The sequence below is a fragment of the Zonotrichia albicollis genome, chromosome 2 (genome assembly GCF_047830755.1).
Source record: "Zonotrichia albicollis isolate bZonAlb1 chromosome 2, bZonAlb1.hap1, whole genome shotgun sequence".
In the NCBI taxonomy this organism is placed as follows: Eukaryota; Metazoa; Chordata; class Aves; order Passeriformes; family Passerellidae; genus Zonotrichia; species Zonotrichia albicollis.
In genome coordinates, this window is record NC_133820.1 from 22,560,303 (window position 1) to 22,586,670 (window position 26,368).

A 26,368-nucleotide genomic window follows, 5' to 3' on the forward strand; every position below is an offset into this window, starting at 1 on the left:
CACTCCATGAGTATAACTACATCTTAATTTATATTTTTTGCAACCTCCGTGAAACAAAACAAAACAACCAAACAAAATCAAACTCAAAACAAAGAAAAAACTCAACAAAAAAAATAATGAAGAGTGGACAGTAGTGTCTGTGGTTTCTTTAGTTCAAAATAGAAGTGCATGTCTCTAGAACACCTTCCAAATAAAGGGCTATTCATGTAGAATCAGGTAGACTTTTTTCAATTAACTCCAGTCTGCTATAGGATAATTAGCTCTCCCTCACTGTCACAAAAAGAGGGCACCTTGACTCAGGATAATGATTGATAACTGTGAAAAGCAGAACAGAATTTGGTGACATAAGTCTTGTATTTTTCTGCAAGGAATTATCATGAAAGTCTTAGTTTTGCTGCTTAAGAACTCCTGGTTGTTCTTGCAGATTCACTTTTATAGTTATGAGTAAAGCAGTTACATGGACTTTGTGTATAGATTATGGACTTTATGTATATAATGTAACAAGGATATTCATAAAGGCTTCAAGTATCCTTTTAAATTCTTTTTTCAAAGCTTATTTACAATTTCAATACAATTTCTTGTTGAATTATATGCTGTTTATTTCAGACTTTCTTCAGCTTAATTGACAGTTGAAGTCAATTGTACATCACTGACAAATGTTCACTGGAAAATGTCAGCCTGAAATTTATTTATTTGTAAAACAAATAGAGCTTGCAGTTATTCATAAATCAGAAATGAACTGATCACTGATCTGCTCATCATCTACTACAAAATTACTCACTGTGTGCAGGGACTGGGGACAATCCTTTTGTTCCATCTTTCCTATAATGAGACAAAATGAGACAAAAGTAAGACAACTCATTCAAATAATTAGCTGAGTTTAGTTGAGTCCATATCCAGCCATAGAAAGAAAAGAAACATATTTGCAAAGACTGAAATTCCATATTATTAAAAGCATTTTAGTATTAAATCAGCAACTTCAATTTCAGGACACCGAAGGAGGTTTGTTAGTTCATCATCATCATCATCATCATCATCATCATCATATTAAATTGTTATATATTTTTCTGTAGTTAACTTTGGTACTCTTCAGCTTCTGCTGTGCTGTAAAGAGGTATTTCAGCAAGGTGAACTCTTACAGTGGTGTTATGAGGGAACTCTGCTGACAGCTGCCTAATATGGAGATTCTGACAGCAGAGTTGTTGAATTTTTAATTTATGTTTTCATCCCAAAATTATTTTAAATGCTTGGTTAATTTATAATTTTCTATTAAAAAAATGATTTTTATATGGAGCTATCAGGGGTCACATAGAGGGAAATTAATGAATGACCCCTGGAAGCAAGCCAATAGTCCCCATTCATCCCCTCCTACCAATGGAGATCAGTACTGGAGTACTGGAGATCAGTTTGAAATAGATCAATAGAATCCATGCAGGAAATAATTACCTGGAAGATGTATTGATAACCAGAATTTCCAATCAGCTTGGTATTAATAGCAGTGCCAGATCCTTGTTAAGCCAAATAGAGGTCAGATTACAATGTGATGTCTATTTTCTTGTTAATTTTTGCTAACATAAAATTATGCTATGCACCAAATTAAGTTAGCAGAGCTCTTGCTGTCCAGTCTGTAATGTAAAACGACATTACACATATAGCAGCTTCTGAGATATTTTTTCATTCTCTTTCTTTATTGATTGACTTTCTACAATATCTACACTACTTACTATTTTTAGTTTTAAAAACCACAAAAATGCTAAAGTATTTTATATCCAGAGTTTTAGACTATGAACCATGATTTGATTAGGTGTTTTCAAATAGTTTGTACAATTAGAAGATGACAGCATCCATTGATTCACTGTTGAATAGGAAACTATTTGCCTGCAGTGTAGGAGATGGAAGTGTTAATGTTTTCTTCATACTATAACTAAAGTAATTACAGTTACAAATGGCTCTAAGCTTACAATTTCATATAAATCATTCTGTGAAATAATCATACAATAGTTATTTATGATATGTTCTTAAACTGCTTCAAAATGCATATACATTTTTTCAGTTTAATTTGAAGCCAGCTGTTACCAGCAAGAGCTATAATCAATCTGGGTTAAGATGTTCTATTTCCTTAAGTGAGTCTCCTAATAAGTTCTGTGTTGGACTCGGGGAATTTTAAAACTATTATATACAGAATAACCATTTCCTACTAATGAATTTTCCAGCTTTCCAAAACCCAAAAATCAGTTCCTAAGAAAATTAGAAATTATCTTTCTAAAGAGGTTTTGTATTAGTAAAATATTTTTGTAAATTAGAGATCGTCCTAAGAGGCTATAAAAGAAGATTATTTCATGGCATACTAGAGGACCTTTAGGTTTTAAAAATAAATATGGTCAATAAACCAGAATTTACAAAATATCAACTCTTCATCAACTGTTTTACTGCTAATATTAACTAAAACAACATTAGAGTACATAATAGAATAATAAAATCCTTTTTAAAATAAACCAAAACCATACTGAAAATCACTAGAACACTTTGACATCCTACAGATGTCCTTGTGATATATAATATTCCTGTGAATTTAAATCATTGTGGATTTTGCTATAATGAAAGAAACACTTGAAGTCTGTTCAATTTGTTAATGGGTCAACTTTTAAGATGCTTTTATACATCAAAGACACTTCAGCTAACCACATTACTGCATTGGTGACAGCCTGGTATGTTGTTTTTCCCATTTTTTAAATGTATTTGTATACAAGAGGGAATTTAGTAGGGTTGTTTGGTTGTCACTGTTGAGGGCAAGTTTAATTTGCTAAGGCTTTTCTTAAATATGAAATTGAGTTAAAAACCATGAACTGTTTTGTCATGTAGTTGTACCAGATTTTAGCTCTGGTATGTTTCTTATCTTGTAGGAGATGAAAGTTACTCAGTTGTGTCCTGTGGTCTCTCAATCTCATTTAAACAGCTTATGAATCAATTTATCTTCTTACACAAAAAGAAATATGTTCAAAAATGGTTGTTTAGTATATAATAATCAGGTAGTTTTACTGATACAAATTTAATTTAAAAGATAATCTGCCTTATGTTCTTTCTCTGCAATCAGTCAGATAAGATTGGAGAGTTCTTTATGGCAATAGCCTAACGCTAAATCCATTTTAAATACCTGAAGCAAACAATCATTCCCTCTGCTGGCTTCTTTTGCAATAAGTTATATATTTCTTATCTCAGGTTTAGTTGCTATCACTGTATCTATAGTTTTTACAGAGACTAGATGACATAGGTTTTTTGTCTATATCAAGCTGCCTGTTTTAAGGAAGAATGCAAAATCTTGTTTTACATAGGAATAATAAAAATGACGATGAGCAGGTAGAGAAATGAAATCCTTGTCTTTTAAAATTACAACTGTTCATCACCATATTACTTATTGGGAAACAGTAGCATAATTGTGGTACAGAAAATCAGCATTGCTCTGCTAACAAAGAAGAAACAAAAATGAGTATTCTTTAATTAACTTTCTGAGGAATCACAGCTAGTGTAAGGAACAGCTACTTGTAGACCACTTTACAAAGAACAAGCACATGGAAAAGAACTGTACCAATTTAACCAAATTTCTATCAGAATTATTCATAGAGCATATTAACTATTTTCTCTGCATATTAACTATTTTCTCCTTGATTAAGGACATTTGGGTTAAAAAATACTGATAGCTTTTCCCTGACAACTAGTGCAGGAAAATTCTTGAGCTCTAAAAAGGGTGACTATTCAAGGTGGAAATCTTTTCTACCTCCAACCCAGTTTGGTAGAAGATGCTATTATTAGATCAACATATTTCATTTAGAGCCAAATTTTTCCTTGTATGAATTCACCCTGCTGATTTCAGTGGGAGTTCAGCATGCACATCTGCAGGCAGATTTTGACTTTTTAAGTATTGGCAATCTCTGATCTTGGTTTCTGATGCCCTGCTGAGAGAACTGACTAATACGTGTATAAAGACTTGTCTGCCGTTTTATGCCTCTGAAGTTCAGAATTGAGGTCAGACCAGAACATTTTTAAGAGATTTCTCTTTATCAGTTTATCAGAGGGAAGAATGAGACTTGAGCTTTTAGGAGGAGAATTAAACATTAATTTTTAAGTACCTAAGTGGAACGGTTATAGCAGGGACTCTGACATTTAGCATTGCTTTTTGTTTCAAGTTTGCCATATAAATGCAGCATGCATAGATATTAGTCTGATGGTGAAGTATTAACATTCCAAGACATGACATTAAATCAAAGATGCTCTTGAACTGTTTTGGTTCTGTTCAAAAGCCTTCTTTTTCTTATGACGTGGAAATGTAAATATTTAGCCAAGAGGGGAAAAAAGTTCAATGCAAGCAACACATTTCTTACTATGGGACCATTTTATTCAGGCTTTCCTAAGTGAGAGTGGCACAGGGAGCTGTGTGGCTAAAGGGAGCAAAATTATATCTAAGGAGTATTTATAGCATAATTGTGATCTCCTATATATGGTCTGCTGCTGAAATCTCCTATGCAAGGAAAAAGGACATACCAGTAGTTATTATATAACCAGACACACGGACATTCACTCATATAGGAGAGGAGGGAAAAGGGAAGAGTACCAGAAATTAATTTTAATGTTGTTTGTTTCTGTGATGAGGCAATTTTTTCCATGAAAAAATCTGTCAGCACTGTGTTTCTAATGAAACCTTTTCTTAAAACATTGACAAAATAAATTCTTGGGAACAATCAAGTGTGTAGATTCTCTAATGATATTGTTTCTATGACATGGAAAAATCAATGAGCAAAGTAAAATCAATTTATCAAGCTCCTGTGCTGGTACCCACTAATTGTCTAGGGACTGTTTGATGTAGGGTGTGCAATGAATGTTAGATTGCCTGGAATGTTTATCAGGGAACCAGTGAGTTACACATTTCTCATTTTCATCTTTATAAATCTAAGGCCTAAGAGAGTTTTATTTCATTTTTTTGGCTAAGGTTAACCCGTAATAAAACTTTATAATTGCTACTTAGCACTTTTATAGTGCTTCTCATGTTCCAGATAGCATGAATTAATTTTCTCATCTTCTTTCTGAGACTGCAATAGATAGTATTATCTATGCAATAGAAGTATTATCCTCAGTTTACAAATAGGGCAATTGAATCAGTGAAACTAATTTGTCCAGACAGCAATGCCACTCAAATTATTCTTATTCTCTTTAAATTTTACCTGAAAATTGTTTTATTTTAGTTAGGTTCAATTGATCATTGGATTAAGAATGATAGTTTTCATCAGTCGCAGCAGAAGCCACTGCTGCTCATTTCCCAGAGCCACAGCCTTCTCCCCCTAAAAACATGTTGGGCAGCCATCCAGAAAGATTTCAGCCTGAATGCCTGGAAAGGTGGGCACTGCTCATGACAGCTGCCCAGCCTGGGTCTGATGCTGTTTTAGAAACTTGAGATGTGTTTAATTTTAAAGTTTTATTTAACTGTCTCCTTTTCAACATTTCATTTTAATGCTCTTTCTTCCTACATTAGCTTAAAAAGTCACTGTTACTTGCAGTTGCTAAAATCTCCTCTTAGAACTGAATTCCTTCTCTGGAATTGTTGAAAGCTGTTCTTATTAGATGTAAGAAGTCTAGGGATTTACACCTTGAGTAGGGTCATGGGAATCTCATGTGGTTTAATGAGTGCAAGGTGCTGCACCTGGGTCAGGGCAACCCCTGATATCCATCCAGGCTGGGGGATGAACACATTGAGAGCAGCCCTGCTGAGAAGGATTTGGGGTTGTTGGTGGGTGAGAGGCTGGACAAGAGCTGGCCATGGGCACTCACAGCCCAGAAGGCCAAACAGATCCTGGGCTGCAGCAAAAGCCCTGTGGGCAGCAGGTGAGGGAGGGGATTCTGCCCCTCTGCTCTGCTCTGATCCCACTGCAGAGCTGCGTCCAGCTCTGGGGTCCCAGCACAGGAAGGACCTGGAGCTGTTGGAGTGAATCCAGAGGCTGCCCAGATGAATAAAGGGATAGAGCATCCCTCCAATCAGCACCTTTAGCACAGAAGAAAGGCTGAGAGACTTGGGATTGCACAGCCTGGAAAAGAGAGAAGGCTTCAGGACAACCTAGTTGTGGCCTTCCAGTAAAGATGGAAACATGGGGAGAGACTATTTACAAGAGCATGTAGTGATGGGCTAAGGGATAATGGCTTCAAACTTAAAGAGTGTAGGTTTAGATTATTTATAATGAGGAAATTCTTCACTGTGAAGGTGGTGAGACACTGGAACAGCTGCCCGGATAAACTGAGGATGTTCCACCCCTGGAAGTGTTCAAGGCCAGGCTGGATGAAGCTCTGAGCAACCTGCTCTAGTGAAAGGTTCCCAGTCCATGGCAGAAGGGTTGAAAATAGATGATCTTAAAGGTCCCTTCTGAGCCAAGCCATTCTGTGATTCTGTGTTGACCTGGTGTTTCACCCATGCCCACTTCACACACATTGTACAGAGGAGATGGACATTTCAATCATAATTCAAGAGCTGGAACACAGAGCTTTCAAAAAAAGCTGCAGGTCCATCTGACCATGAATATCTGCAGATATTTGAGACTGACTGGACTGTAATAATTTCTTTTGGCTTTAAGCTCTTTGAAAAATATTATCCCCCTTACAAGAGGTAGTAATTATCAACTTTATGAGGCTAAACGTTGTGAAATACCTACAAGGTAAGCTAAAAGACATGAGAGAAGAAAGCAAAGATTTCTTTTATGATCTGTATTAGCTTTTTGTTAGAAAAAAATGAGGAATTCCTGAAGCTTGTTGACAGAATTGTTTAATGTTGGTCAATTGTCAAAAAACAATCTGTGTTTCAGTAGTCTCTAAACTAAGCTATTTTATGTATCCATATCTTTCCTCCTGAGCTACAGCATCTGCCTGCTGATATCTGGAAGCTTGAGGTGTTTTGTTATGTTATGATACAGGTGTTGCAATCTTTCTGGTTTAAACTGCTTTCCTTTTTTTTTGTCAGTGTTTTGGTTTTAAAACCAGTTGGAAAATAAGCCCCACTGAAACTGTTCCCTTCCCCCTCACCCTCCTCTCTATAAGAGGGAGGCGAAAACAGAGTTTCTGAATTAAGGAGAATTTACTTGAAAAGCAGCAATGAAACAAGAAAAATTAACAGGAACAACAACAGCATTAATAGCAAAAGTATACAAAACACGGTGTGATTTGCATACAAAAAAGGATATTCACTGGCCAAGGCCATGCCTTGCCACCAAGATAAAAGGCAAAAATGGCCCCAGACCCTCCATGGTGCCCTTTTTCCCCACCCCAGCCAACATCCCAGGTTTCTTCTGGAGTTGAGGATCCCTATTTCCACCACTCAGCAATTACATGGAAGGTATGGAGTATGGAATACAGCCTGGGCTCACCCATGAGGCAGCAGCTCCATCCTGTGCACGACCCCCAGCCTGACCCTTCCCTGCTCTCTCTCATGACTACAGTGACAAAACCAACTCTGCTCTGGCCCAAGCTGGGAGAGTCAGTGAAATAGTGCATTTGCCTTTAAAATGCCATGCTGCTTTACAGAACGTTAGGGATTTGCTTTGTAGCATCTATTTTCTGAGCACAAGGGGTTGCTATAACCTGAAAGAGCTTTTAGTGATGAACACAGGTTCTTATTCAACCTTTTCTATTTGTATATCTAACATATATTGTGTACAAATTAACTAATAGCAATAGATACTGTGTTATTGATGCTTTAAAAACAATTTCACTGAGTCTACAACCTAATCATATATACTTTGCAAGTGCTTTTAGCTTTAATAGTGCTGACTGAAACCATACTAAAGGGAAACTTGGGAAACTTTCCTTTGCAAAATTTCTTTTATGTTTCTTGTGACCTTGGTGTGTCGTTAGACTTTCAGATCACACTTTGAAATCATTCTAGTTATTTACAGTTCTGAGGTACTTCATCTCTTCTTGCAAAGTAACTGAGTAATTGACTTTGATTATATATATGGAAAAAATTGGTGTGGAGCTGTTTATAACACTTCAGCAGTCATGGGCTCTGCTATGACATGGTTAGAGTTGTTCTTGTAAAATGAATTACAATCTAAATTTGCTTATTTACTTTTCCCCCTCCATGGAGGAGAACACAATTTCAGGATAAATGACAAGGCAGTAGCATAGCATGTATTTGTTCTGGAATCATAAAACAGTATATCAGCTGTTGATTCAAAATAAATAAATAAATAGATCAAAAATTATAGTAATCCAGTGATCTATGTTTCAGGATAAGTGCATCTATTTATTAGTATGCTTCTGTTCATTAAATTAGACATCCTAATAAATAAATATTTTCTACTAGATATAACATTGCTACAAATTATAGCTTTTTCCCTTGAGACTTCAGAAAAGAAGAAAATTAATACCTGGTATTAGTTCATTTTTCATTTCATCTATTCAAATTTTAATAACCTTATTTTTAAAGAAATACTGAGTTAGTCTTCCAAATCGCAGAAAATAACTTTTGAAAAATGTAATGTTTTACTGATTTAGAAATACAGAATTCAAAATGGGTGAGAACTTAAAGGGAATTTGATTTTCTTCCTCCCTTGATGTTTTTTGTTTGAACTATTTTTATCACAGAAGAGGATTTATATTCTACTGTAGCGCACTCTTGCTTGGTCATTTCTGAGTTTATAAAAATATATAGGATGGAAAATTAAATCAGCTGAAATCTATTTTGTCTCAACACCGCCTGTCCCCAGGAGCTCTACAATCAAATAAAAATACAGGGTGAGTTTAAAAGCAAGCTAAGTGTAGCATATTGAGCTGGAGGCTCACAAACCCAGGTTTCAATGAAATTTGAATCAGACTACACCAAACCCCTCAAAGAAGAAACAAATCATTTTGAACGAAAAAGATGGACACTGTTAAACTGTCCTGGGACAGTTCAACGTTGTGTGGTTTTAAATATAAAATGAGAATTGCTCTGGCCCATGAATACTTCTCCACTTGGACACCAAGTGAGCTGAGGGGGAGAATCCTCAATGCTGGAACCTGCTCTGGCAGGTGTAGGGCAAGCACTCACCTTACTGTGCACATGGATCCTGCTCTGATTTGGCTGCAGCTGCTTGTGTAAAACCTTCCCACATCAGAAATTCATCTGACACAGGAGAACTTTTCTCCCTAAGTCATCTCATATTTTCTTCACAGTGCCAGATGTTCTTTTCTGTCTTTTTCACTGGTTGTGAGAATTGAGGTTTAACATAAGCCAGTGCTAGGAGGACACTCTTCTATTTGAGGGAATTCTTCACGAAAATGTCAGGCTGGCATGAGGCCACAGCCTTGCGTAAGTGCTGCTCACAGAGCAGGCAAACAGACTCTGTAGGCACTGTTGGCTTTTTCCTGAAATCTGCTTCATACTAAGTGTGAGAAATACCCATGATGGAACATGTAAGGGCATGATCATGCTCACAATTCTGGTCATACCTGAGTCCTAATGGGATGTAGTCATGAGTGCAGAATGAGTTGGGAGATGTTATTGAAAGGTCATTATCGATTGTCTTCAAGAGTCACAGCAACTGGGAAAGATTCTTGCATCCTGGAAGAGAGCAAGTGTCACTCTCACCTTCAAGCAGGACAGGACAAAGGACTCAGGGACTTACAGGTTATTGTGCCTCACCCAAATCTCTGGGAATGCGATGGAACAGCTAACCTTTTAAACAATCTCCAGGCATATGGAGGACTAGAAAGTTGTATTGGAGGCAAGTCATATGTGAGATAGTTGATCCTGAATCAGTATAATTTAATATTTGCATTAATGAAATGGTCCCTGGGACAGAGCTCACCTTCAGTAATTACCCACTTGATACAAAAGTGGGACGAACAGCCATTACACCAGATGGTTGTGTTGTCATTCATGGAGACCCTGACAGCATGGAGAATTACACTGAGGGGAACTTGTGAAGTTCAACAAGGAGAAATGCCAAGGAGAAAGTCTTGTGTCCTGGGAGGAAGAACCCCAGGTAACAATACACACTCAAAACCAATTGGCCAGAAAGCAACTCTGAAGAGAAGAGCCTTGGGGTACAGGTAGACAAACAGCTACAGGAGCACACTCTTAAAATCCAGTTATTTCAATTACTAGGGAGATGCCTCTACCTGAATTAAGGTGTAAACAAGACCATATGCTGAAGTCAATAGTATGGATTTTATTTAACAGTAAAATGTGAGGTAGAGAGATAGAAAGAAATAGAAAATGATTGAGGGGAGAAGAGGGAGGGGAGAAAGACAGTGAGAGAGAGAAAGAGATCACATGGAATGATAGTCACCACCCATGGATCCAGCCCAGAATATCCCATTGATCCTCTTCACCCTGGGCTTCTCAGCAGTGGGGGTGCCAAGGTTGCTCAAAACTTCTCACCAGTTATACACTTCAGGAAAAAAAAAGGAATCAATGCCCATTTGGCTACACAGGTCTCTCATTCAGTTGGGTAAACGACTCCCTCACTTCCAATGCTAATTTGTCCCATTTTGTTCTTTGTCTTCGTGTGAGTCAGTGGCCTCCTGTCTTCAGCCAGCAGGCTATGGTTGTCCCCTCACCAGCCCCAGCCATAGCCAGCTACCAGCACAGCTGCTGAGCTGGCCTTCCCACAGACTCCTCGCAGTGAAACTTCCTTCTCCCCAGCTTCCCTTTCCTTTCCTTAGACCTGAGATGATTGGACATTAGTACCACCTTTATATTATCACAAGTTCCTGTCAGATGGGCTAACTCACAGTTTGTATTTCAGGAATCCAGAAGGCATATTTGGGATGGGATGGGCTTTGGTGTCACAGATGAGCAGTTGCTTCTTTGCAGGCTTTGCTACAGTGGCAAAGCCCTTCAGTGATCTTAAGAGCATTTGACCAAATTGTGATCTTTAAGTCTCTTACCCAGACCCTCACGGCAAAGAAGGCTGACAGCACCCTGGGGTGCATTAGGCAGAACATTGCCATCAGGGTGAGGGAGGTGGTCCTTCCTCTCTGCTCAGCCTTGGTCCACCTGGAGGGCTGGGTCCAGCTTTGGGCTCCAGGGTATGAGACAGGTATGGATTTCACTGGAAAAGGTCCAGTGGAGGACCACAATAGGTCACAGACTGAAGCACTTTCCTGTGAGGAGAGGCGGAGACAACTGGGACAGCTCAGCCTCGAGAGTCAGCTCAGTATTTTATCAGTGTGTATAAATTCTTGATGAGAGGGAATGAAGAGAAAGCTGGACCCTTCTTAGTACTGTCCACTGACAAGAGACAATGGGCATAAATTAAAACCCATCAAGTTCCACCTGAATATGAGCAGAGACAGTTGTGGCTGTTCAAGCACTGGCACAGGTTGCCCAGAGAAGTGATGGTGTCTTGATCACTGGAGATATTTAAAACCTGACTGGACATGGTCCTGGGCAATTGGCTCTGCTCTGAGCAGAGAGGCTGAGCTAGATGATCTCAAGAGTTGCCTTCCAGCTTCAATCAGTCTGTGATGACAGTTTATAGTTTTGTGAGAACGAAAACATTTTTTAGTGCATGCCTTTGCAATGATTTTCATTAGATATACAAAATTATTTAGAAAACATTATGCATTTAAAAACTAATAACAGTAAGAAATTTGTGTTCTTGCCTTCAGTTTTTGTACAAGTCCAAGCTTGCATGGTCTTAAAAAGTTTATTAAGAAGTGCAAAACATTTAATTCCTAAATATAGTTGCTATAATATTTAGTTCTGTATAAAGACAAGATATGAACTGCCTAAAGAGTAAATACCATTGCTGGAAAACTAGAGATGATTTTCAAATTTTTTTTTTCCTTCGCTAAGAAAAATGTTTTAAATTCCTCATGTTTAGGCTTGTAAAAATGAACATTTGTGGAAGAGGATACTATCTACTGAGGTCTTGCATTTACTGTCTCTGGGGGAAACTAACTTCAGGATCAATTTTAATTTCCAGTGTTGTGCTCTAAGCATAAACATAGTGTTCAAATCAAAGGCTGGTGTTGCTATAATTGCCAGTCCATAAAATTTGAGAAATAAAAATCTAGAGATGATGCCAAATTGCCTTTAACATCTTATACAGGCATCGTGCCAGCTCCATCCATAACCAAATAGATAGAGACTCATTTCCAGGAGCTGGCACTGAACATTTAAATCATTTGATGCATTGGTGAAATGAACTTTAAAGTCTCTTTTAACTCCTGTTTGCAACAAGAGAAGGGTAGTGCAGTATATGCACTGTGAGATTCATGGTCCTCTGCCCATGAGTATGGGAAATTCTAATGAGTCTTCATTTTTACTAGTGTGTTCAGTTAAGAAAATATATCTGGGAAAAATATCACACAGTAATGCTGGACTAATTGTCCATATGTGTCCCACATAGATTTTTTAAAACCTGTTTACAAGTCCAAGTGCTGTTAAGGAACACAAAGGACAGAATAATACCCAAAATGGATCTGCCCCCTAGCTATTTTTCACACTAGAAATGTTGCAGCTAAGTAGGAGCCAATAGGAATACTGACTATTTTAAATCATAATTGTAAAGCTTAATACCTTGTTTTAAGTTTCTTATTGAACAATTGCATACCAGTTGCAAATAAATAATTGTTAGATATTGTCTGTTTATTAAATACAATTTTTAAGGCAAATATAGCTAAACTCAATCTCAATACTACTGAGGTGTGCATAAGGATCTATGACTTTGTATGTGCATGCTGTTATTTTCCTTGGTCAGTGTGGCAGATGCTAAGCAGCAATGATTTCATAGTCAATAAAGCTGCTTAAATGCTACTTGTTCTGACAAGGCACTCTTGTGGACTACATCTAAACACGCATGGTAGCTGTGTGGATCAAGTAGGAATAAGGACAGCAAATGTAAAGAAGCATTTTTAATGATCCAATGGCAGTCTTCTATAGCAGACAATAAAGAAAAAAAAATCTTCATTTTAGTCTTTCTCTGTGCACAAGGAATACTTGATGTTCTGGGAATATATTTCCTTTTCAGGGTGTATTTTCCAAATGGCTTAATGGGCTCTAGTCACCCTATTCCATGAACATCAGTGAGCTGGAAGTTACAGGCACTTGATTGAATTTTGATTGGACTCCTGAACTCTGTGTTTGGCTTGTCAGCCAACAGTTGAGCATGTGGTTGAGGGAGAAGGGGTTAAGAAATAGAAAATGTGCACTGTAGAGTCAGTGTTCCTTTCTGAACTTTGTGATGAATTCAGCAAAAAAATCTCTATGAAGCTAGAAAAACATTTAATACTGATTGCATATATTATAAATATGCACAATATATTTTATATATGTTTGTTTATATACAAGTATATATAAATGTATTATATACATATATATAAGTATGTAGAATTAGCATAAAATACATACTGCTCATATTGAAATAAGCTTCACTCTTTCATTCTTCTACTTGAATGATTAGTGAATATTCTTTGAGTTTTTATGGAACCAATTTAAGAATCCTAAAAGAAAAAGGAAACCTTTTCATGGCATTGAAAAAAACCCTCCCCCTTTGGTGAATCTTTAAATAAAAAGAAGTAGATTTTTTTTTCTCTCTTCTGAACATTTGGCAGCCTTCCAAAGCAAAATCAGTCTGTGTTAGGCTTCCTTAAATAAAAGATACACATGGCATGTGAAATGTGGGAAAAAAAAATTTGAAAAAACCCTAAGCATCAAATTTTCATAAATGGAGTTGGAATTCTCTGGAAAGACATGAGGGCTACCTGGTGGTTTTTACTACTTTGGAATTGGATACCCAAAGCACAAACAAATTTAATGAAAAATATGCAGAAAACGACTTGCAAATAATTTTGGGAGGCTTATCCTGCATCTTCTAAAATACCTTAGAAACAGATCTGTAATTACTAGCCTGAAATCCTTTTGGAATTGCAGTTCCAACACTAAATAGAAAATACATAAGAAAATCCAAGAGAAAAACCAGTAGGGAAAAGATTTGGCTTGGTGCTGAGCACTGCAAGTTCAAAACATTGCTATCATAATAGGGATCATTATGAACTAAAGGTCAGCTACTCTGCAGGGACAAAAATAACCCAAAAAATCCACTACAGCAGTGTTCAGTTTTCAGAAAGAAAGCTGCACACAAATGAGGAAGCCTGCCGAAAAGGAACCAAAAGGACAAAGTGTGTGAAGGCAGCAGAGCGGCACTGCATCCTGAGAACCAGTCCATACCATGCAAATGGACTCAGAACAACCTGGAAACATGGGGTCCCTAAAGAAAATAATAAAGAAATCTATTTGAAGAAAAAATACAAAGAACAAAATGTCTTGATTAAGATCATTAAATCATCAGAACCAGATGGTTGTTTGGTCAAGTGTTCTAATGGAAGTGTAAAATAAAACAGCATTTTCTTATTTAAAATCAGGAGGTTTTAATGAGTGATGAGGGACACACATGGTGAAAATTTTCTAAGTGCATGTAGTCAGTCCTGTGGACCTACAGTCAAGGAAATCTGGGAAAGGATATTCTGCAGAAGAGAGAACAGGCTTGTAAATGTAGGTGTACCTCGCATCTCCAACTGTGCCTTTAAGGATACATGGGCATAATGTTTAAGGGGCTATAGGTCATTTGCCATTCCCCAGGGGTTTTAAGGATGTCTTCCAGCAAAGAAGCTAAGTTCCACTGAGAGAACATGAAAGGTCTTCTAGTGGATAAATAGCCAATTATTGGGAAACAAAAAGCACAGATCAGTTTTCCTAAAGAGGAAGTTGATGTGCTCCAGAAGGTCTACTCTGTCCAGCATATATATAGGTCTAAAAAAAACCCCAAACTCTAACCTAAATGTTAAATTTATCAGAGGATATTTTTGATCATAAACCCCTATGTTAGTCCAAAAATCAAGTATGGAATACCTTGGAAAGGATTCCATCAAGATCTGTTTGGCATAAAAATACAGTTCCTGGCTCCATAATCTCTGAGACTCAAGTTGCTGAGCTGGAAGAGTGCGAGGAACAGGGAAGCTGATGCTTTCCCTTGCTTCCTTCCTTAAGGAATTGTGGTGGCTAATATCAGACAAGGGACTGGGCAGGATGAGCTCATCATCTGACTGATCCTGGCTACTGTGTGCTCTCCGGAGTTTTATTATTTGTCTGGTTAGGATGTCTGTGGTATGTGTATTCTAGAGACCATGCTCATTTTCCAAGGCATTTTGAAATATTTTCTAACAAGACTGTACGGATCATTTAAAATCCAATCTACCACCTACAGTATCACAAAGCATTGATCTGTTTTGCATAAAGACAGTTATAATGAAGATAATTTGGGTCTGGTTGTCCTATCACTGTTCATACTGTGAACTCATTTGCACTCTGAGCAATTTAATGGGTACATCTCCTTGTGATAGTAATACACTACTACTCACCATGTATTTTGGTTTTTAAATTACCAACAATATAATTCTTTAATTTTGTTCAATATATACCTGTTATATGTTCAGTGCTCTTTATGCAGAAGGGAAAAAAATAGAAAAAATCAACCAGTCTTGTATTATACAAAATTATTATTAGAAATATAAATATTTCTGTAACACATTTCCAGTAAAAATTCTAAAATTCTGCTTCTACAGATGCTTAGCTCTATAATCATGTAGGATGACTGATGGACTGGATGTCTGTGATAAACTATTGCTTAAAGAAGGCTTATAGTTGCTGACTCCTTAATACTTCAAAGTCACATTCCAAATCTTTCTGTGGTTATTTTTCTCTTTTCTGTCTACAGTTTTCTAACTGTAAGCTTATTGGCATTAATTAGATAGCTGCTCATTGACCAGCATTCCTTTTTTTGTTCTTGCTGTTTATCATGCTTGGATTTGGCCAGCTAATAAAAACACTAGCAAAAATTCAGGCTTAGCAATAATAGAATACAGAATATTGAATTTAAAGGCAAAAACTGTGGTATTTTGTGCATTGGAATATTGTTATCACATTGCAAAAATCATTATCCTTGCAGCACAAAAAAATTAATTAGGACATTGATTGAAGAGATGGCAGAAGATGAGTTTTCTTCTTTTCTTCCATGTCTATTTCATTTCTTTTGTGGGGGGTTGCTTCTGTGCCTTAGCCTTTTTGGTCTGTAACATAACTTACAGTCAAAAAACATGCTGACTAATTATGAAATATTTTCTATTTCATTTTAATTTAGGTATAATGGCTAATATTATTTACCTAATAATTAATGTCAGTGTTCAAGTGAGACCAGTACTTTCAAGTCCAAAATGCAGAGGCAAATAATTGGTCTGACATCAGCCAGGTACTTTAATATATGTTCAAAAACAAGTGCCTGATAAGGCCTGTGTGCTTTGCCTAAGCAGTGATGTTTTTCAATCAGAAAAACATCTGACTCTAATCCCATACAAATAATAGAAAATTAACTTGATTTAGTACAGGAACTGCATTAAAGTGCATTGTAGTGTGGGAAATGATCTTTCCATCTATTGATTGGCATTTATTCTGTCAGTGTTTTTGTATTTTATATGTATAATATATACTATCTACTATCTACTATGTACCATATACTATATACTATATATTTTTTTTATATATAGTGTGTCTATTTAATTTTTATTATATATTACCTTCATAATACATTTTCTGTTATAAGATATCTAAATACATACACATGTATATCTATATTTTATGCAAAGTGGTCATTGGTGACACTAGATTAGAGGTGTTCTCTCATCTTGCAGACAAAGCAACACAGAAGGAACAGAGCTGATCATTCCAAATGTAAGCCACAGAGTCATGACCAGGCACTCTGGGCCATGATAGCAGATCACAGGAAAAAAAGCAGTAAAACAACCATTTGTAAGTGAAGGACTCAGATAGAGGTGTATATATTTCTTCAGCCTTTGAGGCCTTTACTTTACAACAGCAAATGTCTACTTTTACAGCGTGTTGTTTGTTCTCTGAACTCACTTGCTAACTAAAAAGTTCAGGGTAAGCACATATATAACTCTCTAGGGTAAAACCAAACGTGAGCTGTCTTCCTTTTCTTTGTATTTCAGACCTTGTTCAGCACTAAGCCATAAATCTGTTCTCACCAGTAATGTCAGTTCTACTCCAGTGGTATAAAACTGGTGAAATGGGGAAGTCAACTGTTATGTCATGAACTTGATGCATGCATCTTCTCTCACGTCGTGGCATTTGCATATTTCTCTGCACTTCCTTTACAAAATACACATCCCTTCTGATGGTGTATTTTAGAGATTGATCATTAGAGTCATTCACTGTATGAGTACCACTTAAGGCAGTCTAACTCCTTATGTTGCAGGGTAATTTAACATAATTGATGGAAGTCAAGTCTGGTTTTAAAAGATGTTTGAGGAATAATTTTTCAATGATGTTTACCTTTAGTGCTCTTCATAGCATTCTAATGCCTATGAATGTCTTCATATTATTTACTTTTAAGGTTCACTCACTGGATGGGCTTTTTGTTTTACCTTATTTTGCATCATGTGTTGATGAAAAGATTACTAGGCAATAATTTCAGGTTATTTGATGAACTTAAATGAGATACAAACCACATGTGTTTTATATTAAAAATGCTGAGAGAAAGGAGCTGTAGAACAGACTAATCTAGCAAGTAAATTATTCTGCCTTTGTGTGCAGACATCATATGGCAATAAAACATGATCCTTAGAATTACAGAATTTGTCCCTTAGAAATGACTCATTGTTACATTTTGACATATTTTATCACATTAAAAATTCATAAATGTCTCGTTAGAAAATATAGATATGGAGCAGTGAAAGATCTACATAGACTTTATCCTCTCTTGGATAAAGTCATGGTGCCCTGAATTTGTCTGAATGTACCCAGATACATCATGGAGACATCCTCATCAAGTTCTTGATTTTAAAAAGAAGTAGTTTGTAACTGGCAGATTATGGTTTTCACATACATTACTGAAATTAGTAGCTAAACTGCTTTTATGCATAGTTTTATAGTATATCTTAAAATAAACATTATTTTATTTTTTTCTTTTAAATATGAGTATTGTGAGCCAGTTTGGGATGCATAGCAATTTTTTTTATCTTTTTTTCTTTCTTTTTTTTTAAATGGACTTTCCATTATTAACCTTTTTATTTGTGACACTTACAATACCCATGGTAAAACCATCACCTTGGGTCTGTAAGAGTTTCATAATTTTTCCATTGTCGTATTTGTGAGCAGCTATCTTCCTCTGTTTTCCTGTGTTAAACCACTCCTATCCATCCTGACTGAACATGTTAAACACAAGTAAAGGATGAAGCAGAAGACAAGAGTGTTGCAGACATCTTTTGTGAAAATCTTTTCTTGGGATTTTTTTCCCTTCTGAGAAGCTGAGGCCTCAGAAACAAAATGTAAACAATGGTTATCTGCTGCTGTGGAATGCAACAGGTGGATTTTTGATTGGGCCATCTTGAATGTTTACAATTAATGGCCAACCACAGACCAGAGAGCTTGGACTCTCTGTCCGAGCCACAGATCTTTGTTATTTATTCTTTTCTATTCTTAGCTTAGCTAGCCTTCTGAGGAAACCTTTTCCTTCTATTTCTTTTTATTATAGTTATAATTTTATATCTATATATATATCATAAAGTAATAAATCAAGCCTTCTGAACATGGAGTCAACATTCTCGTCTCTTCCCTCCTCCAAGAACCCTTGTGAACACTGTCACACAAGTGTGCTCTGAAGGGCACCTCCCAGTGGGTGTGCTGGTTAGAAATTTGGCTAAACTGGGCAGGAGTGGCTGTGAAGGTTCCAAATTCACAGCACCTTCTGAAATGCCAGGCCTTACACTTGAGACCAAAAGTCCATATGAAGTTAAAGAAATAGACAGGCAACTGAATTATGGAATCATAGCCGTATGCACTTTCCTTTCAGCTTGGCATGTAATATCTTTACCTTACTAATCAACTGGTAGCAGAGCCCATAGTTTTTGAAGTCAGTGCTCTTATTAATTTGCATTTATATTTTATTCACACAGGTTTATCGGGCAGAACTTGTTCCCCTTAAGGAAAAGGTGCACCATGTCAACGAGCTCGCTCACCGCTTCACTCCCCCCGACCTTCAACTCTCCCAGTACAACCTCAGCTGTGTGGAAGACCTAAACACAAGGTGGAAGGTGCTGCAGGTATATTTCACATGACTTTTTTCTTCGTGCTGCATTTAAGTAAATATTTCTATTTCTCTGTGCTTTGTTCCCTGTGGGATAGCACCAAAGGCGTACTGAGGAATGAAAGATGAGAAAGCCCAAGAAAATGTTTTATTGTTACTATTCATAAATGCATTAGACAGAGGCCCAACCTGATATTGTTAATGGTTTAAAAATATAAAGGGCAAGCCACATGTTTTGCACACATTTCAAAGATAATACATTATTTTCCACAGAGCTCGGGAAACATTGTGAACAATTCACTTTCACTGTAAATTATTGCTTTGATTTATCAAATCCAGATATTTGGAAAATAAATTTTTCATCTCATCTGAAGATACTTCGAGACAGTATGTCAGGGTGAGATGTTATTGCTGATAGAACAGATAGTTAATTGAAATATTATGTCTTATTGTCTTTTTTCATATTTACTTAAATGTCACTTGGAAGATACAGAGAGTAAGGTGAAAGCACTCCAGTAAATTTTTAAACACATCCTGAGGGGAAAAGACATAAGTAACTTTGAAAGGGTACGATATACTAAAGGCCAAGTTGTGACCCTTGGAAAGACTAAAGACACGTCTGTTCCTATAATATAATTTTTCTACTTAAAAGAGAGCAGAATTTGAAATGTTTTGAGAGGCAGAGCTCATTTTTTTAGAAGAGAAAAAACTGGCAGAGACTGAAATAGAATAGATCAATTGGAGTGGATATACAATTATTTGGACCAACTGTTCTACATGCAAGATCTGCAGGACAGTCACACCAATGGCACTTTTATTAGACTATTATGTATTTTTCCATCTTAGGGCTAGAAATTTTTATGTTTGACCAGCACTACATTTAGATGTTATACCCTTTATAGAAAACTGAAATTTTGGCCATGTAATAGAAAAAGCAAAAATGAAAATTGTTTTTGTTTCATGCAAAAATTGCTTTTGTTTCATTTTCCTTCTAAGGTATGTTCCTGTTGTTTGTTTCTGGTTTTACAGTTTTTCAGTATGTTTCTTTTTCATTCAATGGTTTTGAGTTTTTTTTTAATTTATTTATTAATTGCCTTTGTTATGCTAATGTCACCTAAAATATCGACTGTAATATTTTCATCATTTTTCTCTATACATTTCAGTCTATTTTTCTGTGTCTTTCTTTTACACTGATTATGTTTCTCTCAGGCTTTTCTTAATTCTTATTTTCAAAAAGCAACTCTTTGTGTCCCTGCTCTTCTTTGTCTTTCCCCATCTTCCCTCCCTTATTTCTCTTTGGTTTTTTTTTCTGTACTCCACTTCTTTATTTTCTTAGCTTACTTCTCTTCTTCTCCCTCCTCAAAGGTGTGATCTCTCTCTCCACCCTTGCCATATTCCTAATGGGGAAAATATTTCTTATCCATGTAACCCATTTCTTAGAAAATATCACTTCAGAAAAATCATAAAACAGAGAGCTCTGTGCTATTGATTGCCAGAAAAATACCCAGCCTTGAAGTGCATAAAGACATAAAATTTATCACATCTGAAACATTTTGTAGAGGAGGTAATCATGTCTCTCTTGTTTCTTTATTAACACTGGGAACTTACATAAGATTAGAGGAGGAAATGTATCATCTTAAGCCAAATCTTACAAAGATTTAATATTATATTCAGTTTATAATCATAAGAATAAGGCCAACTATAGTCAGCCTTTGCAGTATTGCACAGTGGTTCTACAGTAAGAATAGTGCTGTTAGTGAATAGAACCAAATATTCCTCCAGAATCTTCCCAGAATTCCATTTGTATTTTTGCAGTAAGGCATGTTTGCCACTAATTTACCTGGGTTTGTATTCAATTTTAGTGAATATACTCCAGAGTATTAGTGGTACAAAAATGTATAGAAAACACTCAGCCATTTACAGGCTTAACCAGTCCTGGTTTTGAAGTGTTGTGTGGAGTGCATTTCATTAATGAAAGCTGATGCACTCAGCTCAGTCACTGAAAACTGTGTCATCGTCTATGGACCTTGAGTGGCTTCCTGACTTTAATAGAATAGTTTTGAGGAAAATATTCTGTTTATTTTTTTTATTTTTCTTAAACTTTGAAGGAGATGAAATCTTTCTGAGGAGCTACTTGTTATGAATTTCACAAGAAGCTCTCATGTGTGCTTCAAACAGTCTATGTAATGAGTTCACCCTGGGGTAGAACATGTCTTGCAAACTCTTGCTTACTTCCAGTTGACATTTAGGGAGCCAAGAATCCCCTAAAATTGGTGGGAATTAATTCCATTTCACTAAGTCAGGGATCTGGTTGGTGTAATGATGGTGAAAGGGCAAACTCCTAACATGTAAAAGAATTTACAAGTATCCCACGGAGAACATAGCCTTCAGTTATCAAGAAAGAATTTTTTTTTTTTGTTTAAATCAAATTTTGTTTGCTTTCATTTAGAAAGTACCTTTGATAAGCTGAAAAATACAGTAAGAACTGTCTTTCATCCAAAAATTTATTTATTAAGATGTTTTGCTATGGTATTTATATTCTAGTGCTTTTACTTTTGAAGGTTGAGTGGTTGTCTTTGAGCACATCAAAAACCTAGAGCTAAATCAGCACAAGGTGTTTTCCAATCTAAACTTTTCTATAATTCCATTTTTTATATCCATATATATATAATGACTGCCAAGAAGCATAAGCCTTAATTTGAGTCCTAACTCCTCAGCTTATCTTGCACCAGTAGCAGAGATTCTGCAGGATGTGTGGATTTGAAGATTGTTGTGGTGCAAAAAACATGCTGCCATTGGTTGGAAGGTCCAGCCACAGCTATTATTCTGTTCCCTTGAAGAGCACTCTCTGCTTGCAGGAGCTGTGAAGAGCCAGCAGGCTTTCACTACCCCTGCAGGCCATTATCTAAAGTCATATCATCATTTTATTTGTATTCTGCTGAAGACAGGCTCGTTACTCAGCTGCATAATGCACACTACTGTAATAAGTCTTGCTGCAATGAATTATTTCAAAAACCAGTTTCCTCTGTGTGCTTCACAAACATTAGCTGATTCTTTCAATCTGTGGTGAGAAATATGAATGAATCTTACCATCTGTATTTCCAGAGGTACTAATATCAAGAATATAAAAGCCAAAAAGGAAATCCCTTCTCCCTGAAATCAGTGTAAAATTGTCACTATGCATCAAAATCTTGCTGGCCAGTGAATCTCTGAAGAGCTGAATCACAGGATTTCTGGGCAGCAATCCTCAGCTTACACATTGTTTTTTATTGGGGTTGGACACTAAGGCAAGGAAGTTGTAGCTAAATATAAGCTGAAATCAGCAGTGACCTATTGTAGCAGGTTTTAGGTTTGGGCTTTTTTTAATTTTACTTCACCTTCTGTCTTTCATGCCTTCTCCAAGAAAAACACCATACAAAAATGAAATAACAACAAAAATACCTATGTAAAAGAAATGTCTTCAGATCTCTTGCAGTTGAATTGAACCAAGTTTACTTCTTTAAATTGTATGCAGTTCCAGGAAGTAAACTTCATGTCTAAACCATGGAATTAAAATTTAAAGTGATGAAGGATATTCTCTCACATCATTTTTCTTAGAGAAAAAAAATCATCTCTTGCTTTACAGTTCAGTTGTCCAATTGGTAGTGCATAGTATCTAGTATCTATCATAGCTTTCATCATAAACAAAAGCTCTAGTCACATACTGAATATTGGTCTTATATTGTTCCATATCTTAAATTACAAGTAGAATTATTTATTATTAAACAGTGAGTGTAAACTGGGGCTAAAGTTGATAGATTTAGATGATGCAACAGTAGCAAGAAATATGTTTCTTCCTATGTATGAACAGAGAAGTTCATGTCTAAATGGATGGGCAATATAAAAGGCCATTCAATTTTCATATTTTTATATTTATATATTATTACCTTTCTGTTATCTTAGCAGTTTCTCTTTCCATTGATATTTCATTCATTTAAATAACTATTTTCTTCCTATTTCTTTAGTTTTTTCCCCTTTTTAAACTGGATTTTGACATATGTCATCAAGTAGCGGAAAAAAGTGGGAGACAGCTTTTCTAAATATATGGAGCCAAAATCCTAGCTCAGTTGGAATTATAGTAGTTAAGTCACTAGTAAAATAATGGTGCTTTTCAACCTTGAAATTTGAAATTATTTTGTAGTTGCAGACTTCATCTTCCCACCAGAGGGAGATTTTGATCCTTTTTGGAAGTTGAGTTTTCCCATTGGACCACTTAGTCGAAATGTTGGTTTGTATGTTCCATGGGAACAGGAACTTCTGCCAAAACCACAATTGTTACAGCACTTTAACGGTCTCTTATTTGTTTAATTGGCCATGCCAGTTGGCTGCAGAAGTCATAGACCCAAGCATTTTTCTTCATTTCTGTTAGAATGAGTCTCAGATTTTCTCAATATTTGTCTGCAAAATTATGCATATAGAATTCATTTTGCAGCGATTCATTCTTTAGAAATCCAATTTATTTATTTCTGTAAGTTAGTGGAGGAAGGCCAGCTTTCAGTATTGGGATTCAATTCTACTGAAGTCTATGTCAAAAATTGGAAATATTCCTTCCTAAATTAGGAGGACACCTTCATTGTGACATCTTTAGGGCAGTCAGTGAAAGAAAGTGTGCAACTATAAACAGGAGGGGTTATCATCCACAGACATGACAGCAGGAAAACCAATAAAACCTTAGTAAAATCTTACTAAATTTATGATGTGTGTCATGAATTTCACTTTACTGGAAATTGCAAATGCTTTAATCATTTTTTGGGAAGAAGGTGCATTCATTTTGAGAGTTTTGTTATCCTCTTTTGTCTTCCTTTATGCTGAAATTTTGTCCTCTCTGAAGATGTTTTGGGAAACCATGCAGAGGAATAGCAATTTACCCTACTGTATATCCTCATTACAATATGCATCTGTAACTTTCTTTCAATGTATTTTTTTGTTTCTCATAAATTTGTGTGAGTGCAGGGGATTATAACAGCTGAGTAATGCTGTTTATACATGGAAAGAAAATCACCTAAAACTTATCAAAAGTAAGAAAATATGTCACATGTGAATCTTGAGTTTGGTACTCTCTTGTACAACCTTTGCATATACAAAATATTCTGTAAGATCTCCCATTTATCTATTTGATGGATAAATGATAGGAAAAGAATGGGCATTTAGTTGAAAAATGTAAGACTCATTTCCTTATAAAGGAAGACTTGAACAATTTACTTCCACCTGTCAGCAGCTATATATTATGTTTGGCAGCACCCATCCATATGACTCATACCAGACTATATTTAGGATACTCAGGAAAACAGAGATTATGATACTGTTGAGAATATATTCACTGGAAACCAACATCTACTAGTTCTGGTGGATTTTAGTCAAGTAGTTTTATCTAAATAATCCAGTTTGTAGCTCTTCAACTTATTTACCAACCACCACTGAAACTGTATTCTTTACTGTTCATTATCTATAATACCTGATCATCTGAAAACCATAATTTCAAATCATTTCTGTAGAAATCCCTTTGACAAGGATGTGGAAGTTACATTTGAAGAATTAAAGCTTTGAATTTCAGTCCTATACAAAGGTGTAAACCACAGGAGTTAGAAGATTTTTACCTTGGATTCCAAAATTGCACTGATAGCTTTGGGTTTTTTCTTGCACAAATTGGGAGAATGTGCCCTGATTTTTTCCATACCTTTTTAGGTGTGTGACCTGATTCCAATCAGCTATGTTTAGGCTGCTCATTATGAAAAATTAGGGTTGTTCAAGGTGAGAATGTGTGAGAGGGAACAGCTGGGAAGTGCACAAGGTTAGCAGCAGTCATTAGTGAAAGCAAACATGGACAAAACAGAATTGAACCTTGCAATTATAAGTCAATCTCCAGTCCTAGCTTCCACTCCACAGGCTCTTTTCATTCCCAAAATGTTATCAACTGTCAGAGCTCATAATTTGCAGGTTGGATTTTGCTAAAGTAATAGGAGAGGGCAGGAGGGCGCAGGTCGGGCAGGGCAGGAGGCAGGGTCAGCTGTTTACTGGCACCAGATGGATCTTTGTGATGGATCTGTGCAATCTATGGCTCTGCTCCATCCCCTGGAGGGGACACACACTGCTGACACACATCCTCTGACACGTGTCCTGTGACACACTGTCCTCTGTCACACATCCTCTGACACATGTCCTATGACACACATCCTCTGACACATTCTGTGACACGTCCTCTGACATACATCCTCTGTCACATCTTTTGACACACATTCTTTGACACTCATCCTCTCTCACACACCCTCTCACACTCATCCTCTCACAGATCTTCTCACACTCATCTTCTCACACTCATCTGCTCACACATCCTCTCACACATTCTCTCACACACATCCTATGACACATTATCCTCTCACATTCATCCTCTCACTCATCCTCTCGTTCATCCTCTCACACATTCTCTCACACTCATCCTCTCACACTCATCCTCACACACACCCTCTCACACTCATCCTCACACACACCCTCTCACACTCATCCTCTTACACTCGTCCTCTCACACACACCCTCTCACACTCATCCTCTCTCACACACCCTCTCATACTCATCCTCACATACACCCTCTCACGCTCATCCTCTCACACTCATCCTCTCACACTCATCCTCCACCCATTGCTGCCCACCCGGTTCAAAGCGCGCTTGGAGCAGAAGTTCAAAGTTTGCTTTGAATGTGGAACACGTTTGTGGCAGATAGAGCCTTCACTGAATTTAAGAGCTGCCCAGTAAAGGCTCTCTAATGTGATTTTCAGAGGCTTGTAACTCAATGAAACCTTAATGAATACCCTTGGATTGAAAGCAATATAAAACCCCTTAGATTCCAAGTACCAGTGCCAAAGTATTGTTAAAGGTTTTTAGAGGGAGAATGTAAAACTGGCAAAACATATTTCTCTTTCTCCCCATTTTCACTAATCCCTTCTTCTGAAACTATGTGATTTTTTTTTACAAGAAACTTCATTTGAAGTGATTAAAAGCCCAAGGAAAAGAAATAATACCCACATTTCCAGTGCAGAAGGTTAATGTTTGCCTTTTTTATTTCTTTGTTGAGTCATTTTGTGTCTTTCTGACATATCAATTATGTGTTATATCACTGCAGATAGTTTTATGTCAGGCCATCTACTTTCAGGTTACAGAAAGCTTTTGCAGTCTTTAAGCTAGGTTTTGTGCTATATTTTTTATATCTT

At 36.5% G+C, this 26,368-nt stretch overlaps 1 protein-coding gene across 17 annotated transcripts in view; it reads left to right on the top strand.

Annotated features, from left to right (window-relative positions):
• The window catches only part of DMD (dystrophin), a 1,146,493-nt gene that overhangs the window by 967,259 nt on the left and 152,866 nt on the right, over positions 1-26,368 (top strand). For all 17 annotated transcript variants that reach the window (XM_074534563.1, XM_074534577.1, XM_074534568.1 and 14 more), the window contains one exon: positions 18,994-19,140. In XM_074534563.1, coding sequence (XP_074390664.1) covers positions 18,994-19,140 — 147 coding nt within the window. The remainder of the gene's footprint in view (positions 1-18,993; positions 19,141-26,368) is intronic.